Below are 20643 nucleotides of genomic sequence, written 5' to 3'. Positions count from 1 at the left end.
AAAAGTCCATTCAACAAATGGTGCTGAAAGAACTGGATATGCATAGCTGAAAGAAGGAAAAAGGATACCTATCTCACACCTGATCCAAAAATTAACTCAAAATGGATCAAAAACCTAAAAATAAAAGCAAGAACCACACAGCTTCTAGAAGAAATTTTAAGAAAAGAGCTTCAAGACCTGGTGGTAGGTATTGGATTCTTAAAGGAGATAAAAGGAGGACTGAAATGGACTACTGATGTTTAGTGTATGTAGAAATTTTAATTAGCTTTACTGTGTAAGTGTGGAAATGTATAGAATACATTTCTAGGTATGTAAATGCCAATTGACAAAATGCTTGAAAATAATCTAGGAACTGAATAGCACAGTAAACCAAGAGGTAGATGAGAGTTGTGGTTGATGATACAGAGGCAAGAGTGTCCTTTGTTAGCTAGGGAAAATTCACATCGCTATTGCAGGGTGGTGGGAATGTGGAGAAGCATGGGAAAGATACAACTGGAGTGACCTATGGACTGTGGCTGGCAGTAATAATACAATATTCTTGCATCTATGCCAAAGACATACTATGTTGATAATGGGGCAGTATGGAAAATGTGTGCCCAATGTAGACTGTGGACATGGTAACAATCAGATGATATTCTATTATTTGTAACAAATGTTCCACCACAGTGTGGTGTGTTGATAGAGGGGTGTTGTTTGGGAATCCTGTACATGTGCAGGATTGTTTTATAAGTTTACAACTTCTGTCATAAAAAATTTATTTGAAACATAATAATAGGGTGGATTGGGGGAAAAATACACCAAATATAAGATAAGGACTATAATTAGTAGTAAGATTTTGACAATAGTCTTTCATAATTTGTAACAAACGTCTCTTGACAATGCAAGGTGTTGGTGGAGGGTTGATGTATGGGATCCCTGTATGATATTATGCATGTTTGCTTTGTAAGTTCACAACTTTTACTATACACTTATTGTTTATGTACGTTCATGTATAAATGATATAAAGATAATAGGATGGGTTGGGGGAAAAATACTCTGGTTAGTAGGAATATTTTGACAATGCTCTTTAATCAGTTAAAAATGTTTAACAACAATGCAAGGTATTGGTGGTAGGGTGAGGATTTAGAGTCCTGTATGATGTTACATATGTCTGTTTTTTAAGTTCATAACTATTACTATACACTTATTGTTTATGTGTGTTTATACGAGTGATGTATTTTAATAGATTAGAACAAAGAAAAAACAAAAACAAAAACAAAAACAAAACTACCAGATAGTAGCCAGCCAGTCTTGATAGGGCAGAAAATCTTATCTTTCAGGAAGAGCCTAACGTATTTCTCAGAAAGACTTATGCATAATACTTTGCAGCAGGACTTTGTAGAGCAAGTCAGATGTGCCTTAGCCATTGTTAGTGTCATAATAGGCAAACAAAATTTGGTAGTAGTTATGTATTTACATCATGGGATGGCATGGAGTTTAAACTAGTGCTAGAATATGGATAAATATGTGGCCTGAATTCATATGTATTCAGACAAGGAGAGATTATTTATTGAAAGTAAATGGAAATACTTTTTTTCTTTTAAAAAAAGTATTTAGGCAACTCAATTGTTTATGTCAACTATAGAAAAATAAATTGGAATAGGTTAGAAAATGGAAATAAAACAAGTGAATGATACTTAGAGACTTAGTTTAATGTGTTTGGTTCATATCATTTGAAGTACTTATATATATGCTATGATATAATCAAGTTAATAAATTTAGCAATTACACTGGAACATTATTAATTATTTGAGCTTCCCAAATTCTGCACATTTTCCTATACATGCAATGCTCTGACAGCAAACTTAGTAGTGTGAATGGAAGAGAGAGAGAGACCACATTTTCTATTTAAGTTTCTAATTACTCTTGGCTAAAATTATCTTCTAACTTCCTGTGAGTAAGGACCATGAAAATTATATCCCTGTTTTTTTGTGTGTGTTCCTTTTCTCACTTGAACTCTGAATCTACTCTCTTCTAGATTCCATCCTACCTCTGACTGTTCCTGGCTCTCCTGCCTTTTTAACTTTGCTGTCCCTCTGAGGTCTTTTCTCATCTCTGTTTTTGCCCTTTATGTTGTTTTTGGTCTATGGTGGCAATTATGATTTAAGTGTCACCTACCTGAGTTGAGGCCACTCTCCTAAATCTAAATCATGTGTGCCTCAATGGAACAGGTGAGAACTGAACTCACATCTTTCCCCATAAAACTTCCCCTGTCTTTGTTTAGTGAACCACTGGGTCTATCCAGTCCACACGATTCATTCTAGGTGTCTCCTCCCCACATTCAGCAAGTCTTAAAGACCCTATCTTCTTAAAATGGGAGATAACTCTTAAGATTTGTTTTATCCTCTTCATCCCCTCTACTACTGCCTTTGGTTGAAACCCCACTCTTGCATCCTCTTTTGAAAATGCAAATCTAAACACACTCTTTCCTTCCTTAAACTCCTACAGGATAAAGTTGAAACTTCTTGATCTGGCAAGATCAAGATTTCCCCAAACTTGTTAAATGGAACATTAGTTCCCTGGGCTGTTAAAAGCATTATGTGGGAAACGGACTTTGGCCCAGTGGTTAGGGCGTCCGTCTACCATATGGGAGGTCCGCGGTTCAAACCCCGGGCCTCCTTGACCCGTGTGGAGCTGGCCATGCGCAGCGCTGATGCGCGCAAGGAGTGCCGTGCCACGCAAGGGTGTGCCCCACGTGGGGCAGCCCCACGCGCAAGGAGTGCGCCCTGTAAGGAGAGCCGCCCAGCGTGAAAAGAAAGAGCAGCCTGCCCGGGAATGGCGCCGCCCACACTTCCCGTGCTGCTGACGACAACAGAAGCGGACAAAGAAACAAGACGCAGCAAATAGACACAGAGAACAGACAACCGGGGGAGGGGGGGAATTAAATAAATAAATAAATCTTTAAAAAAAAAAAAAAAAAAAGCATTATGTGCGAAAGAGTTCTGTATTCCAATCAGTTTGTGAAACTCTGGTTTTCAAAAAAACCAAACAGGCTTCTTTACTTTAGGACATTAAATATCCTAATGGTCATCGTGACTTACCAGGAGAAAAATGTGGTATGCAGTGTTGCCCAATCTTATTTGGCCATGGAATCCCCTTTCCCCTGAAGCCACTCACAAAATCAGATAAAGTTGCATGTAGTTGTGTGTCATACACTCTAGTAAATATTGTAGTCCAAGTATATCTCCCACTGTAAACTGTGGCTCAATCTGCCATGCTCAGAGTCTCCCATGCCTAAAACAAACTGTTCAGGTTCATAGATGCTGTTATTACTTAGTTTCAATGTATAGCCAATAGAAATGATGTAAAAATAATAACTTTTTTAGAAAATATAGTTTCCTACTTAGAAGACTTGATAACTTACTGAAAAGCCACTTGAATTAATACTTGCATGAAGATAAGTTTTCAGAGGTATCTTTTGAAATTAATTATTCGAAAAAAATTATTCGATTTTACAAGAGTAAGAAAAATTAGATACTCAGAGATTTATGTGGCCCATATGAAGTGAGCTATTTAACTGAGCAATGCAAAACAACACGTGAAACAGTCATTCACGTTCCTGGAAGAAAACTTTGAATATTTTGAACAGGTCAGTTCTTCTCAATTACATCTACAGGTTTAAGGCACTTCCCATCAAAATCCAAACATTTTTTGGGGGGAAGGATGAATGATTCTATAGTTCATCTGTAAAGTATAACAAAAGAAAATTTCAAAATAGTTTAAAGAGGGAGAAAACTGAACTACTGCATCAAAACTATTATAAAACTGTAATTGCAAATAGAGTATTTCTGGTTCCTAAAGACAAGTGATCAGTGGAATATAATCTGTGTTCTAATGTATGTCAGATACCTCTGACATCAATCCCAGTTTAAAGAGGAATTGAATGGGGAAACTATCTGGTAAAGGAAACTTTATATACCAAGGTAAAGGCATGGTTTATTCAAAACAGGTGTCAGAAAAATTGACTATATAGAAAAAAGTATAAGTGAGTTATATTACACACCATAGCACATAATAAATTCCAGATGGATTCAAATATTAAAAAATAAATTAGAAAATAAAACATAGGGCCATATGCTATTTCTGGATAAGCAAACATTACATAACAAAACATAGAAACCTACTAATTATTTAAGTTATCATGAAAACAACATCTGAGTGAGAGAAAAGATTAACTGAACAAATGGAAAGGCCTATTAAGTTTGTGAGTAAGAAAACACTATAGTAAAGATGTCATTTTCTCACAAATTAATCTATAGATTTAAGTGCAGTCACATGGTTGCTTTCAGGAAATGACAAATGATTCTAAAAGCCACCTATATGAACAAATAGAAGGGAACAGAGAAGAAAATTGTAAAGCATTATAGTGAGGGAATTCTTGCCCTACCAGATACTATGACAGTATTAAACTATACTAATTAGACACAGAGTGATTTATGATGAACGATCAGTGAAACAGGAAAAGGGGTCCAGAAATGCAACATATTCTGATACATTAATTACTTGATATATGATCAAGTTAGAACAAACTGGAAAAGCATTTGGCAGTATATATCAAGTATCTTAAATACTCCTATATGCATCCCTGTAATTTTAGGAATCTATTCTAAGGACATAAGCAAAGATTGGAAAAGACTTATTCAAAGGTATTCCCTGTAGCTTTACCTATTATCAAAATAAATGTGGAAGGGGAACAGATGTAGCTCAAGTGGTTGAGTACCTGCTTCCCATGTTTGAGGTTCTGGGTTCAATTCCCAGTACCTCCTAAAAACAACAAACAAAAAACCCCAACTCTCATGGGGGAGTGGATGTAGCTCAGTGGTTGAACACCTGCTTCCCATGTAGGGTCAATCCCTAGTACCTCCTAAAAATAATGTCAAAGCAACCTAAAATTTCCACAACATAGACGTGCATATAATCAAATAAGATGCTATTAAATACCTAAAAATAAAATATGATTTTAAGTAATGAGAAATACATGCATTTGGCAAAAAAAAAAAAAAAAAGAAAAAAATAAGGTAGAAAATTATAATACAAAAATTTGGGGTTAAAAAGAGAAAAAGAGAAAAAATAAAGAGAAAATGTCAGACAGGAATATACCAAAATATTTGCAGTATGACAAATGGGATTTAATTTTATTTCTTTTTCTTTTCTAGATATTCCAAGATATCTTATTCCAATTGCCATCACTACAGCATTCATTTCCTATTAGGTGTGCTTCTGTGTTTAGTTTCAGGCAAGAAGTCAAAAACCTTTGTACATTTTGGCCAAGCAGACAATAGAACTTACCGTTTTTTGGGTTTGAATAGCATGCATAAAGAGACAGTGACCAGGAGGATAAGAAGTACTGCACCTGCAGCTATACCTAGAAAACAAAACAGTACTATCACATGCCAGAAAACTATGACCTGTATATTGTTTTCTTGTTGACTGTGGGACCTAGTTTTAGTGGTGGGGAAAATGTTACAGGACTTTTACAGGTGATCACTTCTCAGCCATAAATACTAAATTTTTTGAATAATCACCTTTGGGGTTACGGTTTGCCTGGTTTGATCCAGTCTACATTTAATCTAAAGCATCAAGCATATGACTACAGGATTCCAATCAAGTGTCCATTGAGCTTTTCATTAGTAGTATTCTTGCCACTGAGGTGAAATTAGGAGCACAGCACACCAGCAGCCCATGGTTCTAGAGAATATACATTTGATTTTCAGTTGTGAAATATGTTTTGCCACAGCATTGAGTAAGCCAGCCTATTATGATTGTACCAAATACCAAGAGTTAATGAAAACTAACCTTTCGATTAAACAATTGGGAATAGCTGGCTGTTTTAATCATTGATCCAACTTTGTCCAAAAAGTGACATCTTAAAAGGGTAAAGTACACATAAAAATACCCTTAAAACACCGAAGATTATAATATTCAATGAACTGAAGTGAAAAAAATATCACTAGGTAGGATGTAGGGCTCTAATTTTATATATATTCTATAAAACATCATGAGAGCTTTTCTTCAAGTAGTTAAGAAAACTTACCAGTAAGAAGAACAACAACTGAGCCTAAGGAGAATACAAAATCATGAAAATATCAGTCTCATAGCTTAACTCAATACAGCCCAAAGTTAGCACTCAGCTCTCTTCTGAATCTGTTTTTTTTTAAAAAAAACTTATTGGAACCTGAGATTGTATCCACTTTTCCTGCATTTCTCATATAATAACTCACTAGACTTTTTTGGTGTCATTTTTTTAGATAGCTTAGGGTAGTTCACATATGAAAAAAAGCGAGTAAATTCTAGCTTTATAATCAGCAAGTTCTTAGGCTAGAACACAAATATTAACTATTAGACCAGGTTAGTTAATATTTTTGGAGCCCCCTGCCAAATCGGTAAGCACTTATACATCAAGATTTAGCAATAAGGGAAGTCTCAGCAGCAACTCCTTTAAAAATGTAAGGTTTTCAGTTTTGCATTTTTGCTCCTTTGCAGATTGTGTTTCTCTCTATTTCCTTTGATTTATTTCCCCCATCCTCAGAAAGTTTGACTTTTTCTAAACTAGACTTCAGAATTCCTGTTATTGTTCCACTGGTTCCAGACAGCCCTCAATTTAAAACCCAATAGTGAGGGAGACCCCGTCCCTCTCTTCTCTTCAGTGGGAAGGGTCAGGGCTACAGTTTCCCGCGCGAAGCCCTTGCACTTACGAGATTTGCAAACAGCCAGGGGAGGGCTCCAGAGGTGGTCATCCTGGCACTGGCTCTGGGGACTTCCTTCTAGCGTATACCCATCTTCACACTCCAAGGTGACAACAGCTCCATACTGGTACATCTTCCCAGGCTCCAGCCCCTTCTGGATTCCATTCATAGAGTCTGGGGAGCTACAGTTTACCTCTGAATTTAAAGGAGACTTCATTGAAGCTGAGTCACATTTACCTTTTTACCAAGGAAAAGAACCTGCCCTCAGTGTAAAGAGTTATGAACTCAACCTATTTCATTCTCACTGCAAGAACATAAAACGAGAGCCTAGGCCAGCCTTAATGCCTGCCATCCAGCTTCATCCTGGCTAGGTAATGTAAGGCAGATTATTTTCCTGCTTCTGTTTCTGTGCTAATAGTGGGGGGAAATTTTAATACCTTCTTAGAGAAATTGGGGGGGGGTACCCTGACTGGGTAAATATTAAGTATTCTGAAATACTGCTTTATCTGCTTTTACTCTTACTCTCTAGGTCTTCACACATGCTCATGCCCTGGTTTCTTCTTTTACCTTTTCAGTGTAGGGGTCAATACTATGAACCCTTAGTTTGAACCCTGACCCTTGCACTTCTCAGCTGTATGACTCTGGGTCAATTACAAACCTCTCCAGGCCCCTGGGACCTCATCTGTAAAAACATGGGTAAAAACCTCCTATGGCTCTCATGAAGATTAAATGAGATAATGCATGGAAGGTGCCATGCACAATATGTGGCATATAGTAAATAGTGCTCAATAAATATTACACGTTAGCTTGCTACTCGTACTTCATATGTTTATGGTAATGAAAACAACATTTTGAAACTTTTTAAAAATAGTTACCCATAATCCCACTACTACTCAGAGGAAATTTACTCCAAAGATCATTGTGCTTTTTTTTTTTTTTGTCTTTTTTTTTATTGACTTTGTAATAATATTACATTAAAAATATATATATATGTGAGGTCCCATTCAACCCCACCCCCCCACCCCCCCTCTCCCCCCCCTACAACACTCGTTCCCATCATCATGACACATCCACTGGACTTGGCAAGTACATCCCTGGGCACCTCTGCACCCCATAGACAATGGTCCCATTGTGCTTTTATTAAGCATTCTATCAGATGCACACTGGAGATAACTGTACCCCCAGTGTAAACAAAATTTACACTTTAGTTGTTGCATTTACATAAGCACTTCACAACTTTTTATATTTAAATGATACATAAGTAGTCAATCATCAAATAAAATATAGCCTAAGCCATTTTTCTTATTTTGGGGTATTTAGATGCCTTCCAAATAAAGTATTTCTTTGGCTATTTTCATTTGAAAGTACCTGATTGGGTAGCTGGAAATATCTATGTGGGACTAAATTTGACTTAGAAATAAGAAAAGAAAATAGACAAAGCACCTTTACAATAAGGGGCAGGCTGACTCCAGGTTCCTTCATGTGTGCAAAGCAGGTGGGCCTCTCCCACAAGCAGGTAGCCTTGGTCACAGCTGTACAGGATTGACATTCCAGGCAAAAACTGAGCAATTCTTTCACCAGTGTGACGCCCATTGGGGATCTTATGTGGAAGCTGACACCCTAAGAAAGCTTAGAGACCAACAAAAGATCTTTAATTCAGCGCAGAGAAATGCATAGCTAACACTATCTCTGGTTGTTAGGGCTGCAGGAGGAAGGAACACAACAAGCTGACTAACTAGTATCTTGAAACATTCATTCCACCAATACCCAGACAGGAATTTGCCTTTCCCACCTCTATCAAATATGATCAAAAGAAAATTGTCAAAAGTGAGACAATGAAACATCAGTAGATGCGGGCCACGATTTTCCTCTATCAGCCAGCAGCATTCTTGTTCTCTCCCTTTAAATAGCAGACAGGCTATAGTTTAAGGATCACACCTTCAAATGCCTATCAGAGACAGGAAGTGAAGCAGCCAGGAATAAAAAAATCCTTCTAAAAGTGGCAGCCCTTGCTTTGCTTTGCAGGAAAACAAAGGGGCCCCTACTGCCTTATGTGCTCCCTATTTATCTTGGGCTGTGGAGGTGAGCTTAAGTTATAATAAGATTTCTGTGCTGGATAAACAAAACAATTTTGTGAGCTAACTTCAGTTCTTGGGTCACCTTGGTGGCCTTGGCTATTGAGAGTCACTAACAGGAATAAAACCGTCAAAAATGATAACTAAAAGTTTTAAGAAAAACAATTCAATAGTTTGTTATAGGGCAGTTTCATTCTTCAGAATACCCAAAGTTCTCTTTCTGGCTGATATTACAGCCTTAAATATAAAAGTATCAAACAACATAACTACAAAAATTTTCACAAAGAAAGGTACGGCCATTTTTATTATTCTAAATCCTTAAAGATAACTTTTGGGGACTCTGTCAATTCGGAAATTAACCACGACCTTTTCCTGTACTTTTGCTCAACACATTTAGAAAAGAAAGGAAAAAAAGAATCGGGTAAGTAAGAAGATGAGAAAAAGCAGTTATCTTGTATCAACATAATTGCCTCAGCATCTGGATGCTTTCTCTGTAGGCATAATGGCAAGTGAATATTTTTCTTTATTCTGTACAACATTCCATACTTTATCCCTTAGATACCTTACCCCTTTTGACACAAGTTGGAACACCCGGAACCCATGTATTATTGGTATGACACCTAATCACGTGACTGCCTATCATGATGAAGCCGTTATTGCAGGCAACGTCGACAGTGTCATTGTGGGAATATGAGGAATGATTTTTATTCAGCGTGTATCCATTTTTGACTTCTGGGTTCGGGCACTGAGTCACAGGAGGAGGCTGGAAGCACTTTGGGGGATGTCCACTCCAAGAGCCATGACCTTCTGCATCACTTATGCACCGTGTATTTTTCTCTCCCAGAAGATAGAATCCTTCGTCACATTCATAAGAAACTTCATTTCCATATAGAAAGTGTTCTGCCATCACACCTGTGAGCCTCCCATTGAGAATCTTTGGTGGAGCTGGGCACTGAACAACTGCAGAAGAAATTTAGGGAATTCTGCTTCAGCTAGTACATCAAGGTGGACAGTTTTAATTCATGTACAAAGGAAACTATGCAACTACAATAATCAGATGATTATCTGAAATTTGGAATGGGGGATTATGCTTTCTTTGAAGAACTTTATTAAATTATCTAATTATATAAGTGTGGCAGTTTGAGATTATTTTTTGAATCCCCAAAAGAGAAAGATTATGTTTGTAAACTAATCTAGTCCTCTGGGTGTGATACTCTTGGATTGCCAGTGGAGGGGCCTTTGATTCGATTACTCGATAAGATAGATTTAGGGCTTTTGACTGGATGGCATCAGTGAAGCATGACTCAGGTGGCATATCCGCCCCCTTGCTGGGTCTGATATAAATGGACACTCAGATAGACAGAGGGAAAAAGGGAGCTGACATATTTGATTCTGTAATGTGAGAGAGATGATTGCTTAAGCACGAAGCCCCCAAGAGGCCGGGCCCACAGAACAGCTCAGGAGGAAACCAGCCCTCCTATATATCTGATCGCTTATAGATGAACTTGGGAAAAGAGCAGAACAAATTCAGAAAATAGAGTAAAGTGTTAAGAAAGAAAAAAATGTAGCTATGTTCCCATGGCCTAGAAATACAGTCAATATATTTTGATATTTAGCAAAATATCAGAGAAATGGCAAATACTTAACTCTTACTTGACAACTTTGTTTCCCAATGCCAGTACTGACCAAACACTGAAAGATTACTCAGAGAATGCCTATACTGTTGAGGTAGTTGTAGACTGGCTCTTCAGTTGCCTGCCCTCCCCTAACCACCATCAGGTTTTTTTTCCTCACCTTTACAAAGTGGAATCTTTTGGAACCAAACCCCCTTCTCAGCATCTTGACACTTCTGATAAACATGTCCAGTCAACTGGTACCTAGAGATAGATTATAATACATTTCCTTTTCCCAATATCACATCTCTGCAACCTAGTCTCCTCAAACCACAATTACAGAGGCGCTTTGAAATAAGAACTCTGGCAGATGGCAGTTAAAACTCTTGGCCTTCCAAGAAATAAAAAGAAAATTACTCTAGACTTAGAGTCACACACAGCAAAGCTGTTTCCATGTAAAGAAAGGACCAAAAACTCAAAAGATACTAGTTAGGTCTTTGGAACATCACATTCTCCATGAGTGAGACCATGAAGAATCTCTAGTGGGAGACACCAAGAAAAGCCAGAGTAGAGTAGAGTTAATCATGAAACAAGGAAAGTGGACTTGGCTCAATGGATAGAGCATCTGCCTACCACATGGGAGGTCCATGGTTCAAACCCAGGGCCTCCTTGACCTGTGTGGAGCTGGCCCACGCACAGTACTGATGCGCGCAAGGAGTGCCGTGTCACACAGAGGTGTCCCCCCGGTGGGGGAGTCCCATGTACAAGGAGTGCACCCTGTAAGGAGAGCTGCCCAGTGCGAAAGAAAGTTCAGCCTGGCCAGGAGTGGTGCCGCACACATGGAGAACTGATGCAGCAAGATGACGCAACAAAAAGAGTAACAGATTCCTATGCCACTGACAAGAAGAGAAGTGGACACAGAAGAACACACAGCAAATGGACATAGAGAACAGACAACTGGGTTGGGGGGGAGGAAAGGGAGAGAAATTTAAAAAAAAATAAATAAATCTTAAGAAAAAAATCACAAAACAAGGTAGTAACACTTTCTCAGAATGAATTGGGTCATACTCACCCATCTTGACAGGACGTATTATATGGTACTACAGAGTCAGCTGGGCGCTCTTTAAAATCTTCTTTCATAGGCTTACATGATGCTTCTAGAGGAACAAATTTGAAATTACTTGTGGATACTTCTCATCAAAGAGAAAGACAACTCTGGAACTGAAAGTACCTTCACACCATGGGGCAGAAGGTCTCCAAATTCCTGAAGGCATACATTGAATGGATTTGTTTCCCACAAGCAAGTAGCCAGGGTCACAGGTGTAGTCGACAGTCATCCCAGAGACAAAGTGGACCCTATTCCCACCTGTATGCTGACCATGGTGGATCCCAGAAGGTGGCTGGCAGTCTGAAGAGAAAACTCCCCATATAAATTCCAACAAAAAGGAATGTATACTAAAGCACATTACATAGACAACATTTGACAACAGACACTCTGAAATTTTTAAGCCAAAGACCACAAAGCTCTAATTTATGTTTTCTGCTCTTTTGAAGGAATGGGCCACCTTTCAAGAGGTCCTCTCATTTTCTACCCTGAATAAATCTCAGACCCAAGGGAACATTTACACAAAGAACATACAAAGCTCACATAGAACATTTGATTTCAGAATAGAAGGAGTAGGAAAGCAATCTGTGATTCCTGCCTTTTCCCATAACTCTAGTTTTGGGTGGAAGGAAATAAATAAATGAATGAATGAATAAACAAACCAACAAACAATCTTTTTCTTGCCTCTTGAGTTCTTACCTTTTTCACAAACTGGTATTTCAGGTTCCCAAGTGTTATTGGCTTTGCAACGAATCTGACTGCTGCCCTTCAAACTAAATCCATTATTACACTTGAACGTCACAGTGTCATTGTAGGAATATGGGGGTTTCTTGCCAGATACCTGGTAACCATTTACAATGTGGGCAGGTGAGCACTGAACTGCAGGGAGGGAAAGTTCACAGACAGGAGCAGGGCTACTCCAGACGCCCCGCTCTCCATCACTGCCTAGACAACGGATGGTGCTCTTCCCAATGAGGATGAATGCCACTCCTTTCTCTGGCCCAGGATTACAGGTGTATGTGACTGTAGTTCCAAAGGGAGCATCCTCTGAAGAACTCCAGGTGTGTGCCCCGTTGAGGGTAACAGGAGGTGGCGGACAGGTGATTTCTGGAGAGATGAAAAGATATGGTAGAACTCTGTTGCAGTACTGGATACCGAATGATGGAAATGAAGCTGTTTTCTGGAGGACATGGGTGAGTTGTAATGATGTGAGTTATCTCAAAGATCATTATGTTGGTAAAATTCAATTTAAACAGATTTCATAGGAAAGATTTTTTTTTTGCAATAGAAGTCTTTGGTAAAACTGAATGTTGGCAGCAGATGCAGCTCAAGCAATTCAGCACCTGCTTCCCACATGGGAGTTCCTGGGTTTGGTTCCCAGTGCTTCCTAAAAATAAATAAATAAAGAAAGAAACAAACAAAATACAAAAAGCAAATAAATGAAAAATCAACTCAGGTTTGCCGATGTGGCTCAGTAGTTGAGCACCAGCTTCTCATATATGAGGTCTTGGTTCAATCCCTGGCCCCGGTACCTCAAAAAAAAAAGCACATGTGTTGAGCAATATCATATTGTGAGATACTAAGGACCAGTAGTAAGTTACTGTAGCAGTTTGATATGGTTATGAATTCCAAAAATAGATATTGGATTATGTTTGTAATATGATCTGTACCTGGGCATGATTGAGTTATGATTAGGGTATTGAGTCCCCACCCCTTGGTGGGTGGGGACTCACAGATAAAAGGCATGGCAAAGGACAGGGTTAAGGGTTTCTGATGTTGGAGTTTTGATGTTGGAGTTTGATGCTGAAGCCTTAAGCAACAGCGCCAGGAAGTAAACTCACAGAGGAAAGAGAAGCCAGCCCCAGGAAGAAAGGAACCTTGAACCCAGAGAGAAGCAAGCCCCAGGGAGGGAGGAACCCAGGAAGCCTGAACCCTTACAGCTGTCAGCAGCCATCTTGCTCCAACACATGGAAATAGACTTTGGTGAGGAAAGTAACTTATGCTTTATGGCCTGGTATCTGTAAGCTCCTACGCCAAATAAATACCCTTTATAAAAACTAACGAATTTCTGGTATTTTACCTCAGCACCCCTTTGGCTGAACAATACAGTTACTAATTGAATTAAGAATTCTTTTTTTTAACCGGTAGTAGAACAAAAGGCATGGGAAGATAGAATTATGATGTTTTGAATTCCATCATTGTGCTGAAGTGATATGATAAGTTGATACAGTTATCCAACAATATTTATTGTTGATTTAGCACCTACATTGTGACTGAAGTTTTTTCATTCATAAAGTAGAGATAGTACCATTTAATTCTAATAACTTTCAAGTCTGTCATCTTATGCCAATTTTACCGATAAGGGGCTTGAGTTTCAGAGAAGTTAAGTAAGTCTCCCACAGTCATAAAACTATTAAATAGTCGAAAGAGAATCTGAATTCAGATACAATACCAGTGTTCTCTGCTAAACTACAGCATACCCCAAATTAAAGATGGTGATATTCATATATTATATAAGATGGTGATATTCATATGCATAAGATGGTGATATTCATATATATAAGATGGTGATATTCATATATATAAGATGGTGATATTCATATGTATAAGATGGTGATATTCATATATATAAGATAGCAATCTATCACATATTCACTGCCATCATTATATTTTTAACCCTAAATTACAGAAGACAATCAGTAACTGAATAAATGTAACTTAACTGGTTACTATGCTCTGAAGTAGAAAGAAATTGACAAGAGAAAGACAGCAGAACTGTGCAACTGTAACTGTTGACAGAGTTAACAAAACAGAATCTCATCTTACACATTAAAACAGAACTATCTCAGGAAATGAATGGCTCTCACATTATTTCATGTCCCCTGTCATGTTTGCGACTCACCTTTACAAAGACGAATCTCCATAAACCAAGGAACTGTGCCTCTACACAGCTGATAAACACTCTCATCTAACCGGTACCTAGAGACAAAAAGTTGTATAATTTTGCCATCAGGGGACTCTCTATGAAGCTAAGCAAGAGCTGATGGCTTGAAAGCAGACTTGCCACTTTCAGGAAAAGAAGCAATAGGAACAAAAATGCAGCAGAGGCAGCAGCACCATCCATCTATTGCACAAGCAGAGCTTCCAAGCATGGGAAAATAGCATTATCACCAATTCCATGGACACAGGGAAGGGGCTGTGAGATACATTTTTAAACAGAACTTGCACTGTGCACTCCTGCACTGTTAGCTCTCACTCACCCTTCATCACAAGAAGCAATAACAACTGGTCTAACAAAGTGATCCCGGGGCTTTTTAAAGAGTTGCTCTCCTATAGGTTCACACTCAGCGACTAAGAAAAGAGACCAGGATGAGAAATCAGCTCAAGACACTTTCAAAACTAACAAAACATCCACGTTTGCAGCCTGGTACCTTTGCACTGGGGGACAGAGGGTCTCCACACCCCCTCAGAGGTGCAGCGTATGGATTCTTCTCCCACCAGCTCGTAGCCAAGGTCACAGCTATATTTTATGGATGCTCCAGGGTTATAGCGAACCATGAGTGTACCTTCGCTTTGCCCATTGAGGATTTTAGGAGGGGCTGGGCACTCTAAAGGGAAGGAAAAAACAAACAAACTTCTTATGTTTGTTAACAACAACAACCACAAGAAAACTGAGCCAAAGAAACATACTATTAGTGCCACAATTCCACTCTGTTGCCTCGTGCAGAAGGCACCTCATAGCCCAGTTTGGGTAGTTTTGGATCAGTGCTTCCCAATCTTTTTTTCTTTCTGCACTTAGGCAGCTGCAGATTTTGTTCAGGTTACACTCAGTGTTATAATTGTACTTCTTTTTCTTCCCTTCTTAAGGAATCATTTTGCATGCTTTTCATGGGAGATTCTTTTATACCCCTGGGGTGGGGCTTTGCTCACTGCCTTTCTAAGAAAAACTATTAAGAAAAACACGCATTTTTTCCTCCCCTAAAGGAGTGGGCAACTTAGGAATCCCTCATGTTTTTTCCCCAAAGATATTCCCACAAAATGAAACAATGGCAGAGGGAGGGAGATTTAAGAAAATCCTCTATATAATTTATATTCTCTATATTTAGCGTAAATGAAGGAAGAAAACTGGAAAAGACCTTGCTTATGTCTATATCCCCTTCCTCTACGTTTCCAGAAGGATGAATCAGTGGCAACTTTTGCGAGTAATGGAGCACCCACCCTTTTCACAGACTGGTGCGGGTGGATCCCATGTGCCTTGGCCATTACATCGGATTTGGCTGCTGCCCTTCAAGGTGAAACCAAAGTGGCAAGCCAATACCACAGTGTCATTGTAAGAGTACTGATCTTTCTGCTCAGATAACTTATATCCATTTAGGACTTGGGGGGGTGGGCACTGAACCGTAGAAGTAGAAAGTTCACAGCGCGGGGCGGAGCCATTCCAGATCCCAGTCTTCTGACTGTCGCTTATACAGTGGAGGGTATCCTCCCCAACAAGGATGAAGTTCACTCCTTTTTCTGGGCCAGGGTCACAAGTGTAAGTGACAGTGCTTCCGTACGCAACTTTCACTGAAGAACCACTTGTATGTCTTCCATTGCGAATAGCAGGAGGTGGTGGGCAAAGAATTGCTAGAAAAATGACAGAGAGAAATGACAAGATGATGGGTGTTCTGCAGACAAAGAATGCAAGGGATGCTGTTTGATCTCACTCATCCTGGGTTCAAGAACAATGATGTCTGAATCCCTAATTCATCAATCAAGGCAGGTAAGACAATATAATTTAGAAGGTATTATTTTTTAAAACTTCATTACTGAGTAGATCTACTTTGCTGATCTTTAGATTTCTTTCACAAAAAAACAGTCACTGTTTCATGACTGAACTTGGCAAGTCTGCACAGCTTTCAGAGAAGTATATTCTCAAACAGAACTTGCAATGTGCATTGAGAACCCTTTTTTAGCGGAGTAAGCAAGGAAAAGAAAGGTAATGGGAAATGCTTCACTAAAGATAATATTCTTAGAGATGGCTAGGAGACATCTTTGCTCTACCAGAGTCTGTACAGCACTGACTAAACTGAGAGCTTTCAGTTAAGCTGAGGATGTGGTGTCTTGTGGAACCTCTGACTGAAGAACGAGTTGAGAACCACATACCTACCTTCACATACTGGCAGCCTGGTCCAAACGGCACGCTGGCCAGCAATCACACACTGACTTGAAGGCTGGCCTCGTAATCGGTACCTGGAGACGGAGGATTGTGACTGTCATTCAGAACTGTTTGGCTGTTTGTGCCGCAGAAGGCTCTCTTCTTAAAATTCAAGACGAATGCACTTACTTAGTTCATTTGTGTGCACGTACCCTTTTTTGTCGGCATTCTCTCTCTTAGCCTCACCCAGGCTGTCCACACAGTCATGGAGGAGGCTTCCACAGGTTTCCCAGTTCACCCCATGCGCACGGAAGCCAAATGAATTCATTCTGCTAGGCCCACCCAACACTCACCCTTCATTACAGGAGACGTTGACGGTTACGCCGACGAGGAAACTCGGGGGTCCCTCCACCTGCCCATTGTCAACTTGTCCTGGAGGTTCACATTGCGCCACTAAGAAAGCAAGTCCAAAATGAGCAAATTGGGGCAAGTTACAGAACAACCCAAGTTCTCAGAGTGGCTTGTAAATTTAGGGTACCTTTACATCTGGGAGAAACGGCGCTCCATGCTCCTGTAGACAAACAGCTAATGGTTTTTTCTCCGTGAAGCAAGTAACCAGGTTCACAGCTATAAATCACAGATGACCCTGGAGCACTAGGGCCGACATCCTCCCCTGTGTGGCGGCCATTGGGGATCCTGGGAAGCGGCGGACAGTCCAAGGGGAAATCTTTACACACAGAGAAAAAATGCCATCAGTTGATAAGCCATTATAACCTCGATTCGAACGGAGGAGCCACATCCAAATAGGGACAAGTAATCTATGGTAACGCTTGGTCACTACTTTCAACACAGTACTCAGTGTTTTGGAGATCAACCAGGTATGGTTTATTTGCATCCATTTCATACAGGAAATTGTGCAATATTTTTCATTTTTAGTTACATTTTATGAATTACATTTACCTTATTTAATTACCAAAAAGTCCCACACTTTCACCAACCCTTAAGCTTTCTCTCTGCTCCAGAAGTACCATGTTACCATCTGGAAGGGGTGGCTATCCTGCCAGTCATTTATAGTTTAGTGGGGTTCTATGTATGATACACATGCATACACACATGTAGTGTGTGAGTTATGCATATCCAATATATATCATTCTATATCTTATTTTCTTTGCTTAATAGTCTATGAGATCTTTCCATGCCAATACATCTGGATCTACCTAAGCCTTTAGGAAGGCTTAGTTTTTTCCATAGCATGGTCACTCTATTTTGTGTCTATCTTAATAGGTCCTTCCCTATATCCAAGGTATATATATCATGTACATTACATGATATAATCATATTTTTCTAATAATTTAATGGTTTTTAAGTTCTTTAATATATAATCAATATTACTATTACTATTATTATTATTATTATTATTTTTTGTGGTACCAGGGCCAGGGATTGAACCCAGGACCTCCTAAGTGGGAAGCCGGCATTCAACCATTGAGCCACATCGGCTCCCCTGAGTTGGTTTTTTCATTCGTTTGCTTGTTTTTTTTTGTTTGTTGTTGTTGTTATTGCTGTTGTTCTTAGGAGGCACCAGGAACCGAATCTGGGACCTCCTACGTGGGAAGTAGGCATTCAACTGCTTGAGCTACATCTACTCCCCAATATTATTTTTATTAGGAACATAAATATCTAATTTTCATGGTATAATTTTTGTCAAATATTGCCAATCCCTGTAATTGTATAATTGAAATTCAGATTTGGATTTCAGCAGCATTGTAAGCTAAATAAAATGAAAAAGAAATGAAAAATTTACAGTAGTCCAGATTTCCTAAGTCATTTGAATAGAAATGTCATTGCCTGGGAGGTAACTTGGGAAAATAGTGAATCACTTTAGAAAGTGGTTACAGTGGCTACAGAGAGTTGGGGCGCGGCATCCGAGTCAGACTGTATTAACAGCTATATATAGATGAGTTTTACATCCACTGCATGTATCTTGTGTGTGTGTGTGCCAGCAGATCACACAAAATTCTCACTCTAACAATAACCCAGATATTCAGTCCAAAACCACTAAATTCCCACAGCCCCAACAAATTGGCCCTTATCCTGTGAGACTCCTTTGTCCATGCAATTATTAGGTATGCTCGATTACATTTTTCCAGTGAATGTTAAACTTCTTTGCTCAATTGACATCTGTCAAGTAAATATTTATATTCCTCCATGACTAAGAAAAAACTGGGAACCATAACTTTCACCCCTTCCCTGGTTTCTTCTCCCCACCTTCCTCATTCACACTTCCACATGGATCCTTTCTCAGAACGATCCAAAAATGGATCAGCACAGAAATGCAAGGCCCCACACCAAGTCCATTTTCTTCTTGTACTCACCACTCTCACAGGTCGGTAGTGGTGTCGGTCCCCATGCTTTATTTGCTTGGCACCAAACAGTTTTGTTTCCTTTCATGGTGAAGTTGGCATCACAGGTAAATGTCACAGAATCACCATGCCTATACGGTGGTTTAGATCCTTTAGTTTTGTATCCCCCTGATACCTTGGGCTCCGAGCAAATAGAATTTTTATGGTAAGATTCACATATAGGAGCAGCCTTATCCCAGATTCCATTCACATTGTCTTTAGTGATACAAAAAATAGCTCTGTTTCCAATGAGGCGGTAGGCACCTGAACAACTGTACATTACCACAGTGCCAACATTTACGTGATCAGCAGCATGACTTGCCCAACCATGTGGAATAGGTGGAGGACGGCCACAAGAAATCCCTGAGAAAGAGAAAAGGAATTATGTGCATATACTGATCGTGATATCTGAGTTAAAAAAAAAAAAAAGCTGTGCAAACCATGACAAAAACAACAAAAAGATTCAAATTTAGATGAGACCCAAATATAGGTTGTATTAATTCTTTAGAGACAGACTTGAAAATGTTTATAATTTGTTTCTTACTCATATTCCCTGCGTATCCCCAAGCTCCTCGGTTCTTACCTCTTGCTCTTGCTTCTCAGCAAACAAACTCAGTACAGGACTGTAAGCACCATCTTGACCCAACAATACAATTTATGGAGCAGTTCTGAGCGGAACCAATGTTAATAATGAAACAAAGATAAATTTAGCACACAAAATAATGTTAAGGGCATGTGAATTACATGCTGATTGTGTGTGCAGAGGCATCATGGATCAATGAAATTTCAACTCAGTAGACCTGGTTTCACATCCCCACTATCATTCAATAGCTGTGTGACTTTAGGCAAGTCTTACCCTCCCTAAGTTTCAGTTTCTTAGTCTATAGAACCATTCAGGCCACTTCAGAAGTTTGTGGTGAGAACACAGGAAGATGAAAATACATGAAAGCGACAAGTACAAGACCTGGAACATAGTAATTATGCAATGCCTATTTTCAACACACATCTGAGGCTACAGGCCATGTGTCCAGAGTCCATCCTGCTACTAAAGACACTGAAGCCTCATGACAAGTAATTTTTCCTCCCTTGATTCTGGACCCCTTTGAAAAAGCCAGCGGAAGTGACCAGAGATTTTGATAAAGACCTCATACCCTTCACTTACTTGTCCTAAAAGTATGAGGGATATTCATTGTTTAAAGCTGCTTTGGTATATTTACATCCTTCCTGAGTGAGTCTCAGAATAACGAGAAAATTACCAACCTCCAGAACTTCCTGTTAATTTCCATTTGGCTCCGAGAGTTTTTCTGTTGAGGAACTAGCATAAGGAGACAGCCAAGAACTTTTAGCATGTCAGGGCCATACTCAGTTTTAGTAGGGGTAACTTTTGGAAGCCTTTAACTTTTTTTTTTTAAAAACACAAAAACCTTTTTACTGAAGTCCAAAATACAAACAGAAAAGTGCACAAATCATCATATACAGTCAATAAGCTTTTACAACTTTAATACACCCTGTAATCTGTACACAGATCAAGGAAGAGAACACCCACCTCATCTCCCCTTCTAGCCACCATCACCCACCAAGGGTAA

The 20643-nt window shown here is 39.2% G+C and overlaps 1 protein-coding gene across 1 annotated transcript in view; it reads right to left on the bottom strand.

Moving 5' to 3' along the window:
• The window catches only part of LOC101430310 (complement receptor type 1), a 179664-nt gene that overhangs the window by 146272 nt on the left and 12749 nt on the right, over positions 1-20643 (bottom strand). The window contains exons 9-25 of the mRNA XM_071207305.1: positions 19031-19420; positions 17194-17382; positions 17009-17108; positions 16668-16750; positions 15737-16144; positions 14950-15126; positions 14779-14869; positions 14421-14497; positions 12218-12625; positions 11645-11821; positions 11486-11570; positions 10595-10677; positions 9368-9760; positions 8169-8354; positions 6735-6920; positions 6074-6097; positions 5329-5404 (exon numbers count right to left, since the gene is read on the bottom strand). Coding sequence (XP_071063406.1) covers positions 5329-5404; positions 6074-6097; positions 6735-6920; positions 8169-8354; positions 9368-9760; positions 10595-10677; positions 11486-11570; positions 11645-11821; positions 12218-12625; positions 14421-14497; positions 14779-14869; positions 14950-15126; positions 15737-16144; positions 16668-16750; positions 17009-17108; positions 17194-17382; positions 19031-19420 — 3133 coding nt within the window. The remainder of the gene's footprint in view (positions 1-5328; positions 5405-6073; positions 6098-6734; positions 6921-8168; positions 8355-9367; positions 9761-10594; positions 10678-11485; positions 11571-11644; positions 11822-12217; positions 12626-14420; positions 14498-14778; positions 14870-14949; positions 15127-15736; positions 16145-16667; positions 16751-17008; positions 17109-17193; positions 17383-19030; positions 19421-20643) is intronic.

Source organism: Dasypus novemcinctus, chromosome 13, assembly GCF_030445035.2.
Source record: "Dasypus novemcinctus isolate mDasNov1 chromosome 13, mDasNov1.1.hap2, whole genome shotgun sequence".
Classification (NCBI taxonomy): Eukaryota; Metazoa; Chordata; class Mammalia; order Cingulata; family Dasypodidae; genus Dasypus; species Dasypus novemcinctus.
The sequence above is the reverse complement of the archived record's forward strand: the minus strand, read 5'-3'. Positions and strand labels throughout refer to the sequence as shown.